General features: G+C 46.3%; 1 protein-coding gene across 7 annotated transcripts in view; it reads right to left on the bottom strand.

The window, feature by feature from the left end:
* The window catches only part of TMC5 (transmembrane channel like 5), a 54,886-nt gene that overhangs the window by 7,430 nt on the left and 22,379 nt on the right, over positions 1 to 25,077 (bottom strand). For all 7 annotated transcript variants that reach the window (XM_054992679.1, XM_054992675.1, XM_054992680.1 and 4 more), the window contains 12 exons: positions 22,548 to 22,796; positions 21,182 to 21,333; positions 20,341 to 20,485; positions 17,600 to 17,755; positions 16,293 to 16,459; positions 15,789 to 15,867; positions 12,807 to 12,904; positions 11,943 to 12,038; positions 3,116 to 3,191; positions 2,590 to 2,723; positions 1,989 to 2,162; positions 1,021 to 1,099 (listed from right to left, as the gene is read on the bottom strand). In XM_054992679.1, the coding sequence (XP_054848654.1) occupies positions 1,021 to 1,099; positions 1,989 to 2,162; positions 2,590 to 2,723; positions 3,116 to 3,191; positions 11,943 to 12,038; positions 12,807 to 12,904; positions 15,789 to 15,867; positions 16,293 to 16,459; positions 17,600 to 17,755; positions 20,341 to 20,485; positions 21,182 to 21,333; positions 22,548 to 22,796 (1,605 nt within the window). The remainder of the gene's footprint in view (positions 1 to 1,020; positions 1,100 to 1,988; positions 2,163 to 2,589; positions 2,724 to 3,115; positions 3,192 to 11,942; positions 12,039 to 12,806; positions 12,905 to 15,788; positions 15,868 to 16,292; positions 16,460 to 17,599; positions 17,756 to 20,340; positions 20,486 to 21,181; positions 21,334 to 22,547; positions 22,797 to 25,077) is intronic.

Here is a 25,077-nt window from a genome sequence, read left to right as displayed (position 1 = left end):
CTGCCTGCTTGTGGGTACTTTGTCACCTCTCCTCCCAGCTGCATATGTAGCCAACTGCTGCTGGAGAAGGGTATATGGGTGGTTCCCAAAGCATCTGCGTTCCTGGTGGCCATGGCAGCAGCACTCACTCACCACCCAACACCATCAGGGGAACGGTGGACAGGCAATGCAGGTAGCTGTGACTGCAGGTGCTGGGAGAGTCTGAGAACGGGCACAGGAAGGATGCACAGGCGGGGGGGGGGTACGTGGGGGGAGGACAAGAAAGGGAGCCTAGCAGTAGGTGGGGGGGGGGCTGAGCACTCTCTGGAACCCGCCCTGGAACACATGGGTAGCTATTCAGAAATTAGAACATTCAGTGCTTCTGTGCATTTTGAATCAGAGACAAAGAGGAGGGGTTTCAGCCACAGTACATCTACTACTGGGATCCCTCCCCCCATGTTTTGCAAAGTAGGAGAAAACTGAATAAACAACAAAACATCCTGTAATTGGGAGGCTTTCATTCTCTTAGGAAACAAAAGCAGAGCTCATTTCGAGGGGGAACGCACAGGAACGCAGTTCCGGCAGTTCCCCAAAGAGGTCACATGTCAGGTGGCCCTGCCCACCTGACTCTCAGCCTTTTGGGGCCCATTTCGGCCTGGATTGGGGCTGAAATTGCCTGGATTGGGCCTCTGACAGGTGGTAGATCACTCTCCCGCTCATCAGCAGCCCGAACCTGACCATTTTGGGCCCCTTTTCAGCCATTTTCAGCCCCTTTTTGTCATTTTGGGCCCAATTTCGGCCCTGAATGGCCAGGATTGGGTCCAAAACAGCCAGGATAGGTGATGTCAGGGGGTGTGGCATATGCAAATCAGTTATACTAATGACACACTTCTGGTGATGGCAAGAGGTGTGACATATGCTAATGAGTTATGTTAATGAGTTCCTCCAGCTCTTTTTCTGCGAAATGACCCCTGAACAAAAGTATACTTTCTACAAAATATCCAGTTCACAGTTGGAGAGGCTTTTCAGCAACACACTTACATTGATTATTTGCTCTTGTAGTAGTCTAACCATTATTTTCCGTCCATCTATTATCTGCCAGTAAAGGTATGTGATAATTCTACAACAGAATAAATACATTCTGGTCAGCACATTGTTTATGAGTAACACATGTCCCCCCTTACTAACTGTTAATATTTTTAAAGAACAGGTTTTTAACACTCATTTTTATATTATTTATTTTTTAAAAAAATCAGGAAAAATTCATTTCCATTCTAGTCATGTGTACAGGGTTTGAAAGAGGGGTACCGCTGCCCCACTTTTATATCTGTTCATTTCAATATGCAACCTTCTCTTTCCCTGAATTCTTAACAGATTTGGCTGGTCAGGAGTCCAAGATGGTCACTAGCATTCCATCAGTGGGAACTAATGGTTAGGAGATTGTCTCCTGATAGCCGGAAATCTTTTGAGAATGAAATAGCTATCAGAACTCAGAGAAGGGGGTCACACCCTCTACCTGAGAATGGGATGGCAGATATACAGCAGAAATGCGCATTTCACGATTACAATGGCTAAAGTGCTGAAATGGGGGTGCAAATTTGAAGTAAGCTCCAAGTTCCTTTCTGGGGTATCTGTTGTCTGGTGGGAGGGTCCATTTGCCAGCACCTGCTGAAGGAAGCTTTGACTCTTGAAAGCTTATAGCCTGGAAACCTGATTGGTTTTGAAATTGCTACTGGATTTGAATCCTGCTCTTTTATTGCATATCAACATGACTACCCTCTTGAAATTGTTTGCGAGTTATGTGGGCCATTTGTTTTATTTACAAATATACAACAGTATGTTAAGTCTCCAGTAAAAGAAAAGAAAATCCAGTAATACTGCTCCTAGTTCATGGAAAGGGGGACTATATTCATCACAGAAATTGTACTCTCTTTTTTAATATCCATAAAAAGTTGGTCCCTGGTTTCAAATGCAACTGTTAAAGGAACAATGGCACGACAGACACTCACAACACGATGACCGAAAGGATGAAGAAGAAATGCACACTTTCAAATAAATTGTGATAAATCCACACGACCCATAGTGAGGCGGGATAAGTGGCCAGGATTGCTACCCAGCTAGAAATGGCTGCAAAGATTGTCTCCAGGCCTCGGAATGGACCACACATTTCAGAAGGCTTCATTCTGGGAAAATAAGAAAAAGGCTCTTCAGAAAGGGGTTCGTATCTTTTGAACACTGGGCTCCAGCATTGCTACTACTCATGGTGCTATATCCTCAGACCTGATGAAGTCCTAGGAGTAACTATCAATGTCTGCAAGGATCCTAACGAAGAATTATAACAAGCAACTGTTCATGCCAAATCAGACAAACGGTCGACAATCTCTTCCAGCTTAAACCCAATGGACTGGATCCAGACTATATTCACCATTTATGGAAAGTGCTTTTGTCAGTGGAACGGTACTCCCCCCCCTACCCTGCAGGTCACTGATGTCCCCCCAAAATGTTGGTTCTGTGGAAGACTCAGGAAGAGGTGAGAAGATTTGGCTTTGCTGCTGGCAGTGGCTCCAGTAAACACAGCCAGAAGCTGAAAGGGGCAGACGTTTCTGTTACCTCCAGACAATGACAGCTATTACAGAGAGGACGCCAGTAAAGGACGGGAAGAACAGCAAGAAAATGAAGACTGTGTTCATCTGGGAAGCTCTCCACGCCTTGCGAGGGGGCTGACAGTTCATCATCAGGCTGACCTGTAGGAAAGAGGAGTGGAGAAGACTAGACACTCGATAACACACATTGCAGGTTAAGAAAGTGTCATTCCGTTCACCTGAGCAGGTAAGGAGTTTACTTTAGCCCACAAGCCCAAGAGCTCACGTTGAGACTGCAGTGACAGGGAACCACCGTACCCTTTGTTTTGCCTTTGTTTACCCCACAAACAGCAAAATATCCGTAGATTATACTGAAAGGTTGTTTTTGCTACTGCAGATTACAGACGCCAAGCATCTTTCAAAATTCTGCCTTTATGTACCTTCTGCAAATCAGACAACCTATTCAGCTAGCTGCCTTTTTTAAAAAAACAGGAAAAAATATATTCAAGCTAAAAGCTGCTAGGTTCTTAGAGGCTTAATGAAAATCAGCGTACCTTTTTCACATAAAATATGATGAAAAATGATATTATCTGAATGGCTGGAATCAGAGGTGAGAAGAAAATGCCGATCCTGCAGAGAAGAAAATCAGGAATATATCAAACTCTTTTTTTTGGCGTAACATAGCTGTGGAAGCAGAAGACCACCTGCTTTGCTCATTGGTAATCAATGAATCTTCTTTTCCACATTTTTACTATAAAGCCATTTTGTCAGAAAAATTATCCTTTAAACTTCCAGGAGAAGTAGCAATCTTATTTTTACTCTTCTCTGATTTAAATGCTGACCTAAGCAAAAGCAAAGCCAAACTAAATCTTATATAAACAATTAAAATATAATTTAGCCAACACCATCACTCTCTTTCTATGTTGTTAAACTTAATTATAAATAATTGTGTCATAACACTACTTAGCAGTTTCTGTTATTGCAACTGGAATCTGTCTGACCATAGATTTTATTGTATTGAGCTGCTAGGATTTATGTCATTTAACTTTTTAAATTTGTGACTACTTTGGCATATTTCAATATAATCTGTGATTAATCCGTCAAAGTGATTTTTTAAAGGTTCTATTAAATAGTTTTTTAAAAATCTAGCACAATACAGGGAGAGCCAAAGGTGTCTTTTTGTGAGAATATGTGTTTGACTTAAAGTGGCGTGCATGAAGGGAGCTGAGGTCTCTGACTTGCCACATTTAAGCCAAAATCATGTGCTCACTGAAAGATTCTATCAGATGCCCCAAAAGAGACCCTCGGCCAATACTCTGATGTACTTTTCCATCCAGTGGAAAATCCCTCTCCCATCGACACATACAGAGCAATCCTATGAAGAGTTACACTGGTCTAAGCCCATTGAAATCAATGGGCTTAGACTGGTGTAACTCTGCTTAGGATTGCACCGTTAAGGTCCATTGTTAGAAAATAGCTCTAAGCAGGACTGGAAGGAGGCAACCTACCTCCCACCCCAAATGATAGGAGGGGGAAGATGTCTGCTGGTGTGAACAAAAAGCACTTTGAATTCTGGCAGGGGCCAGCGGGCTAAAATACACGTTATGTTTTTTGGCATGCTGGTTTGGGGTTTCCTGGACTTGACATGTTTTCCCTACTGTCAATACACCAGTTGTGGGGAAAGGCATTTTTAAAGTCCCCGGGAGCCAGATTCAGCTTGGAACTGCAGCAAAACAGGGTTGACATACCTGTAACTTATGTTCATCGAGTTCTTCTGTGCTGACACACATAGGGACTGCGCAGGCGCAGGCCAGCCGCCGGAGAATTTTCCATAGCTTCTATAGCTCCGAAGGGGCCGTTTGTCGCGCGCCTCAGCGACCGTTTTCCCGCCCAAACGGTCACGTGCTCCTCCAGCGACCAACGGCCCCTTCCCTCAGTTCTCCTTGCCGCCGCTGAACCAATACACATAACCACAACCTGCATAGACATCAATATTTGTTATAGCCCACACAGCATTGTGCATTGGAATTCACAGCGGGGTAGGAGGGAGGGTTGTGTGTCAGCACAGAAGAACTCGATGAACATAAGTTACAGGTATGTCAACCCTGTTTTCATCTTCGTTCTTCTGTGCCTCCACACATGGGAGTGTACCAAGCTTCACACAATAAGGAAGGTGGGGTGAAGTCCAACACAATTTTATTGTATCACACAAGAACCATCAACAAGTGTAAACAACATATAACTATACACAAATATACATACAAAAAATAACCCATATATACAATATACTCCCATATATACACACTTGTATAAGGATATATTCAATAAATATATATAAGCATATATTCATATAAAACATACAACTACAAAATTGTAGCATGATAGCGTAGCATCCCAGAACCCCTTAGGAAAAAAGGGAATGCAATACAGCCCTGGCCACAGCCACATCTCGCCCTGTATCCACATCTACAGTATAATGCCTGACAAAGGTGTCAGCCGTGGACCAGGTGGCTGCCCTACAGATGCTGGCCAACGGAACCCCCCGGAGGAGAGCCGAAGAGGCAGCCTGGGACCGCGTGGAATGGGCCCTAACCTGCAGCGGGCAGCTCGCCCCAGCCAGGGAATAGGCCTTACTAATGGCCGTCACAATCCACCTGGACAGAGTCTGCGAGGAAGCCCTATTGCCCTTGTCCTTGGCCCCAAAACACACGAACAGGTGAGGACACTTTCTGAAGCCCTTTGTCCTGTCCAGATAGAAAGCTAGTGCCCTCTTCAAATCCAGAGTGTGCAGCGCCTTTTCCCCCTTGGAAGAGGGGTGAGGAAAGAATGTAGGAAGCGATATCTCCTGCGACAGATGAAAAGTGGACACTACCTTAGGCAGGAAGCCCAGGCAGGGACGCAATACCACCCTATTGGGATGGAATAAAAGGAAGGGGGGATCAGACCGTAGCGCAGAGAGCTCACTGACCCTCCTGGCAGAGGTTATAGCCACTAGGAATGCCACCTTGTACGATAGCATGTCCAAGGGGCAGGTCGCCAAAGGCTCGAAGGGAGGCAACATTAGCCGTGCCAGCACCAATGACAGTGACCATTGTGGTACAGGAGGCGACACTGGTGGGTAGAGGTTGAACATTCCCTTAAGGAACTGGCGGGACTTCGGGTGGGAAAAAACCGTGCTACCCTCAACACGAGAGTGGGTAGCAGAGATAGCTGCCAGGTGAACCTTGAGGGAGGTAACCCTTAATCCCTGGTCCCTCAGGAGGCACAAATAGTCAAAAATCAGCCCTAGGGAGCTATCCGTAGGCACCACCCCTTTTTCACGTGCCCAGGTCTCAAACCTCCGCCACTTGGCCTCGTAAGAGCGCCGGGTAGATGGCTTGTGGGCATTCAAGAGGACCCGTTCCACCTGCGTAGAAAAACTCAATGAGGAGGGACGATCCGCCAAGCTGCCAGATGCAGCTTCCCGGGGTCGTGGTGAAGAATGTCCCCGTTCCTCAAAAGATCCTGCCAAGGGGGCAGCCTCACATAGGTCCGCTGAGATAGCTGCAGGAGCCTTGGGAACCAGACTTGCCTCGGCCAAAAAGGAGCCACTAAGATGCAGTCTGTCCTGTCCTCCTCTATTTTGCACAGGACCTTGGCTATCAAGGGGAAGGGCGGAAACATGTAATGCAATCCCTGGTTCCACGTAAACAGGAAGGCATCCCCAATAGAGAGCGGGTCGCTCCCTGCTCGGGAACAGAACGTCTGGGCTTTGGCGTTCGCCGCCGTAGCGAACACATCTATAACCGGGTGTCCCCACATCTGGAAGATCAGCCCACTGCACCCGTCGTTGAGCTCCCATTCGTGGTCTAACAACAGAACCCTGCTCAGGGCGTCCGCCCGAGCGTTGTCTGACCCAGCCACGTGTATGGCTCGCAGAGTGACGCCATTCTTGACCGCCCACTGCCAGGTGAGCGTGGCTTCCCGGCAGAGAGTCATGGACGCTGTGCCCCCTTGCCGGTTCACGTAGTACATGGCAGTGGTGTTGTCTGTCTGTACCAACACGTGACGATTTCGCAGCAGAGCTGTAAGGGACACAAGCGCAAAACGAATGGCTCTTAGTTCCAAAACATTGATATGGAGCGCCCTTTCACCTTCAGTCCAGACGTCCTGGACACAGACATCCCCACAGTAAGCCCCCCATCCCACCAGAGAGGCATCAGTGGTCACCGTGATGTCAGGATGTTGATAACCGAAAGGGAAACCTCCAAATAAATTGCCCTCAGACAGCCACCAATCCAATGAGGACAGTATGCTCCTAGGAACGGAGAGCTTGAGGGACGGAGGGTGCTGAAAAGCATCATACCTTCGTACAAACCAGTTCTGGAGAGGCCGCAAATGCAGCCTGGCGAGGGGGATTACAGAAGTAGCAGCAGCCATATGGCCCAGCAAGCACTGGATAGTGCGTACCGGTTGAAAACGGTTCCTCTTAAACATGGACACAAGACCCTTTAGGGACCTAGCCCTCTCCTGGGGGAGCAGAGCCTTACCCTTCACAGAGTCCAGGAGTGCACCAATGTAGGAGACCGTACGACTGGGAACCAATTTAGATTTTTCTAGATTAACCACGAGGCCCAATCGGTCGCATGTGGTAAGCACCAGATCAAGGTCCTGGGCTAATCTGGGCTCAGACTCAGCCACGATGAGCCAGTCATCAAGGTACGGAAAAATTGAACAACCCTGCTCCCGAAGGAAGGAGACCACAGGAGCAACACACTTAGTGAACACCCGTGGGGCAGTGGACAGGCCAAAGGGGAGCACCTTGTATTGAAAAACCCTTTGCCGGTAGACAAAGCTCAGGTATTTCCTATGTTCCTCACGTATCCCCACATGAAAATATGCGTCCTTCAGATCCAGGACCGCAAACCAGTCCCCCTTCCTGAGCAGGGCAAGCACAGTTGCCAACGTTACCATTTTAAATTTAGTCACCCTCAAATAGGCATTAAGGCCTCGCAAGTCCAGAATGGGACGCAACCCCCCGTCCTTTTTGGGGACTAGGAAGAACCTGGAGAAGAACCCCTTCACAGAGCCTTCATAGGGCACCTCCTCTATAGCTCCCTTGGCCAAGAGCGATGTTATTTCAGTGTCCAGCTCGGCCATAGTGTTATTGACAGCGGTCAGCGGTGAACAGCATCTCGGCAGTTCAATGAATTCCAGCCCGTACCCCTTCTCAACAATAGTTAAGACCCATGAGTCAGATGTTATTGACTCCCACTCCGAGAGGAATGGCCTCAGTCTGTCCGAGAAGTTCGGTGGTACGGCTGGGTTGACCCGTCAGTACTGCCTCCCCGGGCCCTGCTGCTCCTTCTGTTGGGACGGAGGCTGCGAGGAACGAGGTTTGAACGGCCTACGCCTCTTGGGCTGTTGCTGAGGAGGGTAGTGCCGCTGTTGATAAGCCGGGAACGGTTGGTAACTCGGCCGCTGCTGCTGGTACCTGCCCTGGTAGTGGTAAGGGCCGTACCTGGGAGTGTATCGTGGCTTGTAGGCGGGTTTGTCAGTGGGAGCTAGGCCCAAGGACCGTGCCGTCTGTCTGTCCTCCTTCTTTTTCTTTAAGGCCTCATCGGTGGACGCGGAGAATAGTGATTCCCCCTCGAAAGGAAGGCCTTCCACCCGGGACCTCACTTCCTGGGAAAGTGCCGTAGACCGCAGCCATGAATGGCGTCGGAGGACGATGGCGGAAGTCATCCCACGAGCTGCCGTGTCGGCCGCATGGCTCCCTGCATTTAGCTGTTGTTTCGACAGGCGGACAGCTTCCGTCTGCAGGAGCGACACCACTGCCTTCTGTTCAGGGGGGAGGATGCCAACATAGGATGCCAACTTTTCCCAAAGGTAGAGTTGGTACCCAGCCATAATCGTCTGGTAGTTGGCAATCCTCAACCCTAGGGACGCGATGGAATACTGCCGTCTACCTAGGGCATCTAGCTTCCTCCCCTCCTTGTCAGGTGGCGCTGAGGGTGCTCCAGAGCGGCGAGACTGGAACTCCTCCGTGACGAGCGATGAAGGTGGAGGGTGCTTCAACAATGATGGCCAGGTGCCCTGTTTAATCTTATAAAGCTGCTCAATCCTCCTCGAGGTGGCAGGTTGGTCACAGGGCACCTTCCACACCTTCTCGACAATTTCCTCTATCCCCTCAAGCATAGGGAAGCCAACGGTTGCAGGATTGTCAGCATAGACCCTCCTGAGCAGCTTGTCCTTGGTTTGGGGAACAGCTGAGGAGATATCCATTTCCAAAGCTTGAGCCATCCGAGCCATCTGATCTGCGTAGATTCTCAAATCTTCATATGGAGAACTACTGCTCGGCGCCACGTTGTCGTCTGGCGAAGGTTCGGAACAGGACTCGGAACCGTACTCTCCGACGCTGCCGACGTCCTCCCCTTCGGAACTGTGCGATTCCTCTCCCCGGGCCGGCGGAGGGAACCATGCCTGCCTAGAGGTCGAGGGCCTCGGTTCCGAGTATGCGAAACCAGGAACCCCTTCCCATTGGCAATGGAAAGCGGGAGGCAGATCCGAAGCTTGACGATGACGGGAGGCCAACGATCGCCCGGAACCGACACTCCCCTCCTCGGACCGACGTCGCTCACGACTGGAAGCAGCTGCTGGTGAGCGGTGACCAGAAGACGACCGATCCCGCCGACTCGGAGGCGGGCCTGGATCAGCTACTGGGGAAGGTGCCGATGGTACAACCTCGAACGCGCCCGGGTCCGGCACATCCTCCGGAACCGGAGAGCCCAGGTGAGGAGACGGAGTGCGTGGAATCAGGATGACCTCCTCCGTCGGAACCGAGCGTGGAGAGCGATGACGGTGTTTGGTCTTCTTCTTCTTTGCAGGTGGCTCTGAAGAAGATCTCGGTACCGACGCAGCCCTGGATGATGACGAGCGCGGCTTAGCCACCGGAATCGACCCAGTCGTCGGTTCCGACCGAGGGCTCGGAACCACGATCTTCGGTCCCGAGGCGGCAGCTCTCGGATCCGACGCGGTGGAAGAAGCGCTTCGGGGCGGCCGCGCCGAACCCTGCGCTGGAGAGGTTGTCTTCGACGCTGCGGCACTTGCGGGGCGTGCAGACCGAGCGGAGGACACAGAACCCGCCCTCGAGCGCCCTCCGACAGAGGGGCTTGGGCCAGCCTTGGGAGAGGGCAGCGGTGTTGCCGTTGACATGACCGCTTTCCAGAGGGAGGAATTCAGCCGGGCCTGCCGATCCTGACGGGCCTTATTCGTGAACCCCTGACAGATCTTACAGGCGGTCACATTGTGGGTCTCCCCCAGACAAAAAAGGCACTGGTCGTGGCCATCGGTCTGTGCCATTTTAGTATGGCACTTCAGGCAACGCTTGAAGAGCGCCTTTGAGGCCATCTTCAGGGGCGCGCAAATAAGAGAGGTCAACCAGTCCGAGTCAGAAACCGTCCGTTAATTACCGTCCAAATCAGTATCCAAAAGCGAAGTCCGAAGTCCAAACCGATGTCCAAATAAACCAGAAGATCAATCACAAGTAATAAGCGCAGAGCAACGAAGCTAACGTTCTCTCCCAGCGGCGGCAAGAAGAGAACTGAGGGAAGGGGCCGTTGGTCGCTGGAGGAGCACGTGACCGTTTGGGCGGGGAAAACGGTCGCTGAGGCGCGCGACAAACGGCCCCTTCGGAGCTATAGAAGCTATGGAAAATTCTCCGGCGGCTGGCCTGCGCCTGCGCAGTCCCTATGTGTGGAGGCACAGAAGAACGAAGATGAAGAGGAGAGAAGAGACTCCTGCTTTCCCTTCCATGGCATTTTCCCAAGCCGAAACAGCCTCTCCAGGGACCTTTTTGTCTGACTTTGGATCTGTGTGCACATGGAGTACTCCATGTGCTGTCAAGTAAAGATAGAGTAACGTCCAGTCAGTTTCAGTTCAGGATTTATTGCATTGGGCCAAAGGCCATTGCAAACAATAAAACAGTAGCAAAAATATAAGCGTCGATACAGATAAAATATACAATGAAAGCTGAATAAAACACTATAAGAAAGAATTACACTATTGTGCTTGCAGCCTGTGCTGTCATGACCTTCTCTCGAATTTTCCCTGCTGCAAGGGCAAAAAGAGCGACCTTGTACGAGGTCTCTGGGTCCACATCTGCTAATATGGCAACCATGTTTTCATTATCTTGTCTGGGTCCCCACCTGGCTAGGATTGGGCTTAGGAATTTCTTTCTAGGGGATGTATAAAGTGGGCAGTGTAGCAGATAGCGACACAAGTCTTCTGGCTCGGAGCCTCCGCACAAGCAGAGGCCCTGAGCAACTGGGATCTTGGAGTAATGACCTTTGAGCAGCCTGGATGCCACAAATGAAGATGTCTTCCTTCATTCCCTTTGAACTCTGTATCTTCATGAAGTAAAAAATCCCACCACATTGGTTAGAGATTAAATATGAAAAATGTTCATGATTTAGCCGGCTTCAAAACACTCCCTTATTCTTTTGTGTGTGTGTGTGTGTGTGTGTCTCTCTCTCTCTCTCTCTCTCTTTGTCTTTAAGTGGGCTTTGGTGGTTGTGGGCTTCCAGCTGGGGACTTGGATCTGGTGGCTGTATAGAAATAAATTAGGTAGGTAGAAGGCCAATTAAAGAATTTGAATGGGAAAAATATTTCACTTTCAACAGAAAAAATTTTAACATATCTCAGCCCCGTAAATTTGGAAATGATTGCTTATTGATATATTTTATAACTTGATGGTAAGATAGTTACATAAAGATAATTGGTAGAATAGACTGTTTAACATTGAAATATTGGTAAAAAGTTAACAAAGTAAAGTATAAATAAAATATAATGATAAATAGAGGGGAAAGAAGGATTTTCCCCTCATTTTCTAAGTTATTGATAAGATAACAAGTTAGAATTTCCCAATAGTACTTATTTTAATATTCTTAAAGGGTATGACAACCAATTACATTTAGTAATAAGCATTTACTGTTAATAACTGTCTTTTTCTCTCTTTTTATTATTACTAAAAAACAAATAGAAATAGGTTTGAATTTTGCATGTGTTGTTTATTTGGGAAAATATTCACTAAATTGGCTTAATTATTACTCTAATAACTATTTTAATATGTATAAAGGTTATGATTTTTGTATTCTGTACTTTAATAATCGTTGTAGCACACAATTATATATTTGTTTTATTTGTCCCCTTTTTGTCCCCTTCTTTTCTATATTCCCTTTTCATTTTAATAAAATAAAAAATATTTTTTAAAAGAAATAAATTATGTAGGCATTATTTGTATTTGGATACCTGCTACACCCCCTCTCTCATAAGCTGCATACTTCAGAAAATTTCTGGAGCGGCTATGGCTAAGCTCTTCTGAATATAAAGCTTTTTACTTACCATGCCAAAGTCTGCGCATAGATCAAATCCAAAACATTTCGAGCAATGTCAAATTCTGGCACACCAAGTTGTTGACAGCATTTCGTGCCAATGATTCTAGAAAAACAACACAAACCCATTTTAATTGTAAATGTTTGTAATCTGCCGGCATATTTCCTTCATATGCTATTTACTGGTACTCTGTTCTTAAATCCAATTAATTCAGAAAAGCAGAGTGGAGTAAAAGAGTCCACACCCTCACCTTGGCCGATTCCAGATGACTAATCTTAAGGCACTTCATGCCGCCCTCTTCCGGATCGCGACGGGGAAAATGCGAAATATCGCGTTTCCTCGCGCAAGGAAACGCGATATTTCACATTTTCCCCATCGCGATCCGGAAGAGGGCGGCATGAAGCACCTTAAGGTTAGTCATCTGGAATCGGCCCTTGTCCAGTGCTGCAGCCTGAACAAGCACTCCAATTCCCCTTTCCCCAGGAGCTGCCTTTATGGCAGGAAAACACATCAAGAGCTCTATCACAGATCTATAAAAGATAGTTATAAGAATGAACACACAAGGAGATGAAAGATTAAGAATTCTCAGTTACTCTTCGTAATAGATCAAGATGGGTAGCCATGTTAGTCCGTCTGTAGCAGCAGAAAAGAGCAAGAGTCCGGAAGCTCCTATAAGACTAACACAATTTGCGTAGGGTATGAGCTTTTGTGAGCCACAGCTTACTTCTCCGCTTGAGCTGTGACTCACAAAAGCTCATACCCTACCACAAATTTTGTTAGTCTTATAATGCGAATGGGCTCTTGCTCTTTGTAATACCTTAAATGAAAACAGCCAAACTATAATTTTAATCATTTACAGAATCATAGACATACCTTCGTACAAATTCACCAAAGAAAGAACCCAGTAAGCAACAGATAAATTCCACCACAATCAACTTGTATATATCTTGGCCAACAAGGGTTTCCCAGCACTAGATTTAAAAAAAGACAAGGGGAGGAAAAGTTCAAAAACACAAAGCTTGCTGCTCCTTTCCCTATGGAGCCACAACATGCATGTGGGCAGGGGGTGGGGTGGGGGGATCATTAAAAAGCAAAATGCTGATAAAAAATAGAGACCTGCATAACTCAGGGTGATGTATTTGTTTGATTTAGCTCAGCTTATGTGGCAGCTGTTAAAGCAGTGTGGCTCCTCCAGTGCACTGCATGGCAAATTGGAAGATTCCTACGGAGACTATGAGATCAGCATAGGCGGTGTAATGTAGCTCACACAGTGAAAGGATCACCAGTGCCTAGTCCATTATTTTCCAGGCCCTGCCTGGAGCACTGAACTGAGGCCTAATTCTCATAAAATACCAGAGAAGGAGGTAAGTCTGTGTCTTGGGCTATATACCACTTCAGACAGCAGGTGAAGGCCCACTATGAGGGAATGCACAAAACATTACACTGATTTTGTGCATGCAGGCATATCAGGGAGGATAGCCTAGAATCTCTTCCACCAGTGCTCCTAGAAGTGGGGCAGTCCTCACGTTTGGGATGTAGCTCCTCCTCTCCAAGGCAGAGTCAGTCGACTTGTTTGATCCTGGAGGGGAGGGTCTTATCCCTGAGATCACCAGTCTTTCTGGCCCTGCCTCCAAGCAGGACATCTTTGAGTTTTTTGGATGAATGGATGGCAGGAAAAGCCACAGGCAAGCTCGCAAGAGATGGAAGGCTTCTGCTCTCTTCAATTGCTTCAGAAGCGAAGGCGAGCACCAAAGCTGATGACCCTAGGTTCTCCTAGGCCTCCGCACAGTCTCCCACTGAGGTCTCCAGCCTTCAGGCCGGGAGACCCCCCCCCCATATTGGAAGAACTGGGGGCATGGTACAGTTTGTGGCAGCCTGACACAGAGTGACGATGGGACAAATAGAGCCCACGACAGCTCCAACGGGCTAATAAAGGGCTCCTACATTCAAAGGAATGTCGCCAGTCCCCTTTCAGCTGACGGAAACATGTAAAAAAGAACCAATCGGGGACAGAAACAGCATAGAAGCAAAGGAGAAGTCCTTTATTGTCACTTTCAGTTCCCTCAGTTTTGGCAGAAAAGATACTTTTGGTGGGAATGGCAGCTAAGACAGGCCTCATCACTTCCACAGGTACAGGGGGTGCAATCTGTGAATTAGATCTGCCCAATTCTCCAGCCTCAACCTCCTCCCAACCATCTCAACGGAACGAAGGGGGAAAAGCCCCTGAGGTGGATCTTTTAGGCAAAGATGCCAGATTAAATCTGCTGGTGTGCTTAGATCAGAAATTGAGAAGAAAGTTAAAGAGGCCCTCAGGGAGCACAACCAGAGTGGAGAGGTTTGCAGACCCCAGGTAAGTAGGGAAAGCTTCCCAATAGGGGCGTCTGGGTCCCAAAAGGGTCGATACCTCTCCTTCCTCCCCTAGATCAAAGAGGAATGGTTGCCCCAATGCAAACAAGGCTCTTCCTTCAGGAAATTTATGCCAGATTGTTATCTAAGGTACTAAGGGTACCTCACAAGACGAAAAGGAAAGAGGAAACAGAACCAGATTTCCCAGAAGGATTAGAAAGAGCCCTAGCCAGGGGTGGTGCAAGGGTTTGCGGCGATCGCGGCTGGCCGGGCACCCCCCCTGCACCGGCCTGCGTGATGACGTCACATGTGACATCATCATGGGAGCGTGTGCGCGCACACACGCCACCGCCACCGGCCCGATCACTGCGGTGGGCAGCCTCCAAGCTCTCCCACTTGGTTGCCTGCACCACCGCAGATGCCTGCCCGTGGCAGCTGCACCTGGCCGGGGGCTTGTGCTGGCGGCGGCAGTGCAGAGCGGAAGGGATAGGAGGCTGCTGCTTTGTGGCGCGCGCTCCCGCTCCCTGCGCCTCCTCCGGCGCTCCCTCCAGCACCCCACGCCTGAGGCTACCGTCTACCTGGCCTCTATGAGCGCTCCGGCCCTGGCCCTAACTAAGTTGGGAGTAACTCCTTTAGGAGTTCCCCTCCCCTCCCAGCAGCCTTCTAATGAAGGCCGAATAGGAAGTCCTGAAAGAACTTGCCCATGCAACAACAGGGAACCAGAGTCAATTGCTCATATATTGCTCCGATGTGAGTTTTACATCCAAATAAGGGAAGCCCTGATTAACCCTTTTTTATATAACAGGTATAGCATTCCAGAAGTGAGGCCTGTTTCCCTCCTTTTATCAGATCAGTATCCCCATATTACCATCTCAGTAGCAAGATTTCTCTGGATTGCTATGAGCTCTGGAGAAATGATTGATTTTGAACTGTATTTTCCATTTTGTGAATTCAAATACTGATTTTGTTTGACTTTATTTTATGCCAATAAAGGTACTATTCAACACCTGCTAGAGATAGGGGCCATAAAATCAGTACCGAACGTGCATAAAACCCAAGGAGTCAATTCAGCATTCTTCATAGTCCCAAAGAAAAATGGGGATGTCAGGGCCATACTGGACCTAAAATGGCTGAACAAATACATCAGAACACGCAAATTCAGAATGGAAAAGCTAAAATCCATCGTAGTGACTATCCAGAAAGACGATTTCTTAGCCTTCATCAATCTCTTGGAGGCTTACTTGCATATCCCAGTAAAAGAATTCCATCTAAGGTTTCTTCGCTTTGCATACAATGAGAAATACTTCCAGTATCGTGCCCTATCCTTCAGTTTAAATTTAACTGGAAAAGTTTGGCGCCAAGAAACAGAGCATGAAAACTTTGATTCCTGAACTTGAGTCTCGAAGGGAGCAAATGGGGAAGCTTCACATTGAAAAGGTGTGTCTGTGAAATTCTTTAGCACCCCTAGTGAACTATCACAGCAGTATAAAAATGAGATCAGAGTCTTACCTGCGCCTTTGACGCAGCCACAATGTTAAGCCAGTAGTAGCAGAGGATCCCAATTATTGACATTTTCAGAATGATATTCCTACAAAGCAAGTAATAGATATCAGGGTTACTAGAGGAAAAACCCAAACATCTTTTAAAATTCATTCCTAAATTCAGAAATTGGCATTGCAGAAACAAAGGAAACACACAATCTTCTACAAAGTTACACTTCCTTAGCTTAGAGAACAGATTACATAGATGGGCTTGTCTTCATTTTCAGGACTAGGGGTGGAGGATGGTTTCTCTTTCTTGCAAGGAGATATCACATTGCTACAAGGGAATGATCAATAATAGTATTCTACTCCTCATAGTGGTTTAAAACAGTTTAGGAGTGGATCTAACACAGAATATGTGCAATACTAGCCAGAGTAGAAGTAGTCCCATGTCAGACCTTCTTCTAAAACCTCTTCCACCTTCCACTTGATACATTCTGTTAAAAACAGGGAAAATATTTATAATCCATACCTGCCAATAGATGTGTAGATCTGATACTTAGGATATGTGAATTTTTCAACAAAACCGAAAAAAGAATAGAAGAAAGGCACCATATGATTGAGCAGGCCAACGACAATTGGCAAGACTAGCGTGACGGCTTCGCTTTCCAATTCTGTTTTATCATCTTTCAGAAACAGCTACAAGAGAGGAACGGGACGGGAGGAAAAAACTAACATTCATCCATTTTCCTTTTGTTTCTTCAAAGCAATTTAAGTTATCAGCAGATTTATTATACAAACAAAAACCATACTGCCAGGCAGCTGAGATTTAACAGAATCCGCTCCATTACAACATCAGGCCTGATAAAGAATTAGAGCCACTGGGTATAGGCGGTAAGTACACCAAATGAAGGCAGAACTATACATTCAAATGCCAGGTCTGTCCAAATCACAGTTAAACTGGGGGTGGGTGGGTTGTGATGTCAGTAAAATTTAAAGCAGGCAGGGGATGTGGAATCCTCCCCTCTATCCTTCCTCCCCTCCCCTCCAGCTCTGCTTCCAGCTGGGCTCTCTCCTGATACTGGAGCTCAGCTTGGAGTAAGGTGAGAGCTTACAAGATAAGACTGCATAAAAAAGAAAGGGAGTACGATTGCAAAGCAGAGGGTGAGAAGAGGGTCCAGCATTTATTGCCCATTCAACATTTGTGCATTTAAAAATATCACAACCCCTCTCTAGTTTACACATTTTAAAGACACAGCTCTGCCATTATCATAGATCCATATCAGGATGTGTCTGAACTAGTCAATTCAATAAATTAGCACCACCACCACCGCCCCAAAAACAGAAGAGGAAATGATGTACAGCTCTCTTCAGTCCCAGCCCCCAAATTATCTGTCACGCACACACACACACATGACTGAGCAACTGGGCAAGGCAGTGCCTGCAAGACTGTGATGGCACAAATTTCCTGCCACAGTCTGCTCTCTCACACAATTCCACCTTACCACAAAAATCTCATGACAGGCAGGGCTTTTTTTCAGCTGGAACACGGTGGAATGGAGTTCCGGAACCTCTTGAAAATGGTCACATGGCCTGTGGCCCCGCCCCCTGATCTCCAGACAGAGGGGAGTTTAGATTGCCCTCCGCGAGGGCAATCTAAACTCCCCTCTGTCTGGAGATCAGGGGCCGGGGCCACAGGCCATGTGACCATTTTCTCCAAGGGCAACCCACTGAGTTCCACCACCACCTTTCCCAGAAAAAAAGCCCTGATGACAGGGAATATTATAATAAAGACACGAACACAGGAAGTGGAAAAATAGGTACAGAGCTGGCCCTTACTTCTAAGTTAGCTGTAGAAAAGTAGTAAATGCCGGCACAGGAAGCCGCCGCAGCCCCCAAGGAGACAACCCACGCAGCCAGATGAATAGAGAGCTGGGCAATTTTCTGACACACCGAAAGCTTCAGTACTTCAGTATTCACTTCGGAGAGCGTTTCCTGGGAATTCAATAACTGCTTATCAGTTCCTCAAGGGTTTATTTCAAAAGCTCCCCTAATTCCTCATTAAAAAGTGGCTGTGATGTTATAGAGACGGCTCAGTGTACAGTTCTAACCATTAAGGCTTCTTCTTTACAAAAGCAACTTTAGGCGAAACAACCTGAAACTCCGAGCAGTTTTTATTCTACTTGCCAAGAACATTCAGTGTGCAGGCAGGGCATCAAGTAACATGTAGCTTAGATTCAAGGCCTCAACCCACCTCACAAATATAAATCAAGAGTCCCCACCCTTCACAAATTCACGTAATAAAAGAGAAATAATTATGGTTTTTTTTATTTGCCATCAAGTCACAGCTGGCGACTCTGTAGGATTTTCAAGGCAAGAGATGAACAGAGACAGTTTGCCATTGCCTGCCTAGACCAACCCTAGACTTCCTTGGTGGGTTTCCCATCCAAGTACTAACTAGGTCCAACCTTGCTTAGCTTCTGCGAACTGATGAGGTTGGGCTAATCTAGGCTATCTAGGTTAGGAAATGTTTTAAAATACCCTCACATAATAAAATCATCATCTTATATACTAATAGCCAAGCGGTCTTGATTTGAGGATACTTAAATCCAGAGATTGGAGCCGTGAATGGACAAGACAGATCTTCCTACACACCTAAAACATGCCCCAGGTTTGTGGGGGGGAAAAGGGAAAAAAACCTGAAACGATAAAAAGGAACAACTGTAGATTTAACCAGATGCTCTCAGTGACTGTTGCTAGGCAACCATACTAGTTAAGTCAGTATTCCAGGCTTGGTTTCTGTCAATAAAAGGCAAGGGGAGAGGGCAGGGCCCTCAGTCAGGCCAGGCCTAGAAGCAAGCACCTCATGACTTGATACCACATGACTTGCATAACTCACTCAGGCTTGGCTGCTTGCTACTGTTCAACAGCAGCTCCCTGCCAAAGATGCCAGTATAGTGTAGTGGTTAGCATTTCAGAGTAGGATTTGGGAGGCCCAAGTCTGAATAACCACTCTGCTGTGAAAGCTCACAGGGTGACTTTGAGCCAGTTTCACACTCTCAGCCTAACCTACCTCCCGGAGTTGTTGTGGATATGGAGGCAAGACTGTTTGGGGTTCTCATTGTGGAGAAAGGCAGTATATGAATGAAATAAATTGAGAAATACAGGTGAATATGGGGGGCAAATAAAAGGGATTTAGTAGGTTTGAGAAGGGGAAAAGGAAAAACGGAACCAGGAAAAGGGGAAGATGCTATGGGGGGCGTGAAAGGAAAGAGAACATGGTAGGGAGGGAGAAATGAGATGTCTTCTGCAAGTCCTTAGGCATCCCCTCCTGTATAAATCTAATATAAAAATGAAAATCAAACTCAATCTATCAAGAAGGATTTTACAATATAAGTTGGCACAGCAGATCTTTCCCCGCCTTCCACAAGCACCCTACAATTTGTCCCAGAATACATCTAAGGATTGAGGAAACCTCATCCAGAAATGCACCACAGGATGGGGAACTAAAGCAATGAGGGGCAATGAGGTAGAACAATCTCTCCTCTGTTGAGGCAAGCCTTGTAAAAAGATAAGGAGGCAATCCCACCCAATTCCCACTTGTCACTACAGCGCCCCGAATTTTGCTTGTCTCCCAGTCTTCAGAGAGCAGTTTCAGGCTGTTTAGCCAAAGCAGGAAAAAGCTACTCCACCAACTCCTCCTGTCAATTCCTCCACTGGACCTAGTCCTTTATCATGAAGTTTTCGTACCACTGGAATAAGTTTTACTACTGTAGTCCATTTTGTCATTCCCTGATAGAAGATTTATAAGATATAATCAACAGCGTGATTGGGGAAAGTGGCCATAAGAGGAACTATTGTTTCTCAATTGTTTCCTTAGCATATAGCTTATAAGAAAAGAAAAAAATGTACAACAGATTCTAAGGGCTCCTTAACGACATAATGTCTGCTCAATGGGGAGATTCACGGCAAACCCTTCAGGAAACTTTTTTCTGGAAAAAAATTACAGGCTAGCAGGGCTCATTTCGAGGGGGAACGCACAGGAACACAGTTCCGGCAGTTCCCCAAAGAGGTCACATGTCAGGTGGCCCCACCCACCTGACTCTCAGCCTTTTGGGCCCGTTTCAGCCTGGATTGGGGCTGAAACGGCCCGGATCGGGCCACTGGCAGGTGGTGGATCACTCTCCTGCTCAGCAGCAGCCTGATCCTGACCATTTTGGGCCCCTTTTCAGCCATTTTCAGCTCCTTTTTGCCATTTTGGGCCCAATTTCAGTCCTGAATGGCCAGGATTGGGTCCAAAACAGCCAGGATAGGTGATGTCAGGGGATGTGGCATATGCAAATCAGTTATACTAATGACACACTTCCAGTGATAGCAAGAGGCATGGCATATGCTAATGAGTTATGCGAATGAGTTCCTCCTGCTCTTTTTCTACGAAATGACCCCTGCAGGGTAGTATTACAATAAATGGGAGAACGGCTGAGTGCAAAGGGGCTCTTGGTCATACGAAATATCATACAACAGAACAGAGATTATTTAGGAAGTTGATTTCTTTTTTAAGCATACTTTTTATTTCATACCTTCATCTGAGTACTGAGGTTTCTCTGTTTCAGCTTCACGGCTTTCTCATTGGTTATGCTGAAGTCCCAGATGCAAAGAAGCTTGGCAGCATGCCCAGAGTACATTGAAGGGTTAATAAAGTTCCTGCGGAAGGACTTTGCCATGCTATTGGGGAAGATGGAACAGGTAAGGGAAATGCCACTGAAAACGCACAAACGTTACAGAAGGAAAAAGAGAAAATTAAAAGTAAGATCAAGGCAACTTTTTTAAACAAGGGATGCGGAATTTCTTAAAACGCCATGTGGAAGTGTTGAACCGAAACGGACATGTTTCTGAAATAAATTTCTTCCTTAAAATGAAAAGCAGATTTGGAAGGGAATGATTTTGAGCAGAGAAGCTATGCGCACATGCACGTGTGCATGCTCTTAACCCTTTCACCTGTTCTTGACAGCCCCCCCCCCGGTGCTTTCAATACGTGTTTCTTCCCTTGCATGTATGTCTATCTGGAATCTTGCATGGGAAAAGCATCTGGAAGAGTATTTGAAGCATGTGGGTGAAGGGTTAAACACATATACTCTGCAGCTTCGCTACTCAAAATGCATCCTGAAACCTCCTGTTCTTTACAACGCGGATATCCCAAGGTTTTGTTCCATGCATTTTTGCATAATATTTCACTTGCGCCCGCCCCACCCCAGTGACTCTGACAGAAAATATTTCCTTCCTGACCTTAAATCAACAGCAAACAAAGCACCATCTGCCAAAGTAGGTGGTTCAGAATTATTCTAAAGATTAGTAGTTCTCCCCCACAGTAATTAAAAGGACTTCAGTTTTAAACAAAAGAGGCATATAAAGCAAACATACCTGTACAACAAGCTCAGGAAGCAGAGGATGAAATAAATGCCTATGGTGAAAATATAGGCCAACTGCATGTCATACGGAGAGGTGCTCTTAGTTTTTGAGATGGTCCCATTGGTATAGAAACCATAATAGAGCACTGTTTCTTTAAAATAACCCTGAAATAACAGAAAGGATATAGAGATCAGAGAACTCCATTGGGAGCCAAAGCCCGAAGGTCCTCCTACTGCCAAAGTATTTCTGTTCTATGGCAAAAGAAACTATACCAAGCTCAGCTGGTAAGACTGCAGCCATATCAGTGTCACTTCCTACAAGGAAAGGGCAAAAGCAACACATACATGTGCAAAGCAGATGTTCGGGAGTGCTGCCAGAGGTTCAAAGACTGGAATAGTGGTGACTGTGCTGCATACTATCAAACAAGATTTTATTAAAATCTTGACACCCACTGACCTAATTTTTTTTTATAAACCTGGACAATATGTACATATCATGTATGCTAGTTACTCTGTGCATTATATCAAGGAGCTCATCCTCTTGCCCCTGAATAAGGAGGGCAAGTGTCTTGGCAGTCATCATGAGTTTGGTGGAGATGAGCAACTTGCAAAGGACAGCTGGCATGTGAGAAGAAGGGTCTGTCATCCCACCCATGTCCTCTAATTCTCCCCCACCAATACCACTCCAGGGCTGTTTGCTCCCCTGATTTCCATGCCTGACTGGAGAGAAAGCATTTTTAAGCAATTGAGAGGGGAGAGGGTGGCATTTGCAGTGGAGAACGGTGAGTAAGAGACAAGAGGCATCACCCCAGCTACTCACCAGTTCTGCCTTACAAGACTACCTTCCCCCTGCTTTAACTTTGCAAAGACAAGCTTGGGAGCCCCACATTTTCCACAGCCGCAAAAACCAGAGTGGGTCTGCATGCAGATTGGAATCCCCCCGCCCACCCATTTCTTCCCTTCCTGCAGATAGAATCTTCCTCTTGACCCTGCATAAGAAGGCAAAACAGAGGGACGGGGACTCTTTACCATGTAACATCTTGTTTTTAAATTTAGGGAGCTTCTTTCTAGAGTTAGAAGAACTGCTCTGTATAACACTAGGATTATTTAATGCAAAGAGGAAACTCCAACTCAGGGCCAAGCTAGAAGTGACGAATGACACTTGAACGGCAAGTGAACAGACTCACGTGTATTCCTCCCCGTTCACTTGCACTCCACTTACACTTCACTCGATCACGTGATCAAGTGGAGTGCAAGTGGAGTGCAAGTGAACAGGGAGGAATACACGTGAGACTGTTCACTTGCCGTTCAAGTGTCATTCGTCACTTCTAACCTGCCCCTCAGATGCCCCCTTTTTTTAAAAAAAGCCACACACTTACAGCTCCAGTGAAAAACTCCAGCCCCGTGAACGAAAGGTTATCTGCTTTGGCTTCAATAAGCTGAGGGACTGTGATAAAGCTGAAGTTCACAAGGAATGAGAAAACGTTGAACATCAGAAGCCAAGTAAGGAAAACAAAGTAAGAGCAGACACTGGTCCCAAATTTGCCGCCAATGACTTTGAGAGTCTTCTGCCAAAGTTGGAAGAACTGAAAGCATTCTAACAAGCCATTTTTAAACCGTCGAAAGGACTGGAAGGGGAGGAGAGAAGAGAAGAGACAAAAACATGAACCTCTTTTCTTAGTACACCACCCAGTTATGATTTTGGTTGCCTTAATATTTATCCTGAAGCTAGCTGGCATTACGTTGGCTATGTTATGCTAATTTATTTGCCGGTTTTGGCTACAATTCTAGTTTATATTGGTTTACAGGCTTTTTGTTTCATCTTTTAACTGCCATCCACTTTAACTTTCTGTTGGATTATGACTTTATGTCGTCTACCGCAATTTTAAAGTAGGACTTTATATTGAACTGTGTTAGAGATTTTTTATTGAAGATAAGCAACTCAATATTGGGACTTGGGCTTACTTTATGACCCAGCTGTGTTTTCAGAAAGGTACCCATGTGAATTAAATGGATTACTTACCTTTCCTATTAGATTGTTTACACAAACAAAAGTTTTTACTAGAACTACACCTGCCTTTTCCAGCTGGCTTTTCTCTAGGTTTAAAACTAGCACCTTGCTGCTCAGAGGCATATAACCTAGACAGCATTTACCAAAAATGACAAACACAATTCACAGTAAGATTTTGTTGAGTTTCTGAAACACGTTCCCCTGCCCAAATGCAATGTGAAATATTTTTCTGACATATTTTAAACTAGACTTATCAGTAAAAGATTAGTAAGATTTTATTAGGGGTTGGATCCAACAGTCTTTCTACTGGTGAAAATATGGACAAGGGTTTCTTCTCACCACCCAAAAAAGCTGTGCTGGAGATCACGGGACCTACATAGACAAAAGCCATATAGGACAGGGGCTGTACTACAGGAAATAATTCAATGACATCAAATAAAAAAGCTACCTGGATCCAACCCTATTTTGGGCCATATGCCATGGCGAAGGCTTACACTTTGCCTACCCAAGTGATTTTTTATCTTCGCCATTCCATCAAGCTGAAGACGTATGATGGTTTTTAGCTGAAAACTGTTTGAGAGAGATTCCCCAGATGACGGTGTGCAGGGCTTTTTCTCAGCAGGAACGAATGGGGAATGGAGTTCCGGAACCTCTTGAAAATGGTCACGTGGCTGGTGGCCCCGCCCCCTGATCTCCAGACAGAGGGCAGTTTAGATTGCCCTCCGAGGACAATCTAAACTCCCCTCTGTCTGGAGATCAGGGGGCGGGGCCACCAGCCATGTGTCCATTTTCTCCGCGGGCAACCATCTGAGTTCCACCACCTCTTTTCCCAGAAAAAAAGCCCTGACGGTGTGTATTCACATATATCTTTTCACCTCTCTGTGTTCCCTGATCAAACAATCCAAAACAGCACAAAACCCTGTTGGCCAGAATTCAAGGTTGGATTAGCATATAAAAATACCACGTCCAGTTTGCTGGGGAAACTATCCTTCAGTCTCCAGCCTGTGCTTTAATCATAATTTTTCATTGTTTTTTCCAAACTACATCCTTGTTTGACACATCTATAAGCAAGTGTTTAATGCCTAGATCCTTCCAGGGGGCTCAGCACTGAGTTAAAAGACCTGTCTTGTGATTATCAGTACCAGTCCCAAGATTGTTTTAGATGGATTCAGCACCCAGACACAGAACAAAATCCTTGTCTGTTTTAGAAAGCTCTTGTACTAATGTAAAGGGGTCCATTATTTTAATCACAAGGTCACCCTCACAAGGCACAGCTTTAGAAGAATACCTTTTATTTACATACCACATGATATCTTAACATTACCCTTTGCTATTGCTCTACTGATAAAGCAAAGAGGAAGTATTTCTTCACTCAGAGTCCCAGAGAATTATCATAAGTACAGTTACACTCTTCTAAGACCATAACTCTGATTAGGATTGCACTGCTAGAGTTGCAAGGGACTGATGAGTCCATTAGTCCAAACCCCTGCTCAACGGTGGAAACCCAAAGCTGGAGTATTCCAGACAAATTGCTGTCTGGCCTCTACTTAGTGGAGTGGTAGAACGCAGGCCAGCATAACACTATATAACCAACAAGCTATACCCCTCCCCACATCACAAAAAACCTGTTCTCCCAGACCCAGAAAAATAAGTCTCTCTCTACACAAGACATCTTACATGGGGGTGCTCAAGTGTAGGGAGATGCAATGTTAGCTAGGAAACGTAGTTTAAAAAGACAGAGCTGAAGGCTCTCTCAATTCCACCTTCCCTTCAGGGAGGTGAAGATGAAATTAACAAACCCTCTGAGGAGCCATCTCTGCTGGCTCTATCTTTTTAAACTATGCTTCCCGGCTAACATTGTGTCTCCCTATACTTGAGCGTCCCATGTAAGATGCCTT

This window comes from Eublepharis macularius, chromosome 12, assembly GCF_028583425.1.
Source record: "Eublepharis macularius isolate TG4126 chromosome 12, MPM_Emac_v1.0, whole genome shotgun sequence".
Lineage (NCBI taxonomy): Eukaryota > Metazoa > Chordata > Lepidosauria > Squamata > Eublepharidae > Eublepharis > Eublepharis macularius.
The sequence above is the reverse complement of the archived record's forward strand: the minus strand, read 5'-3'. Positions and strand labels throughout refer to the sequence as shown.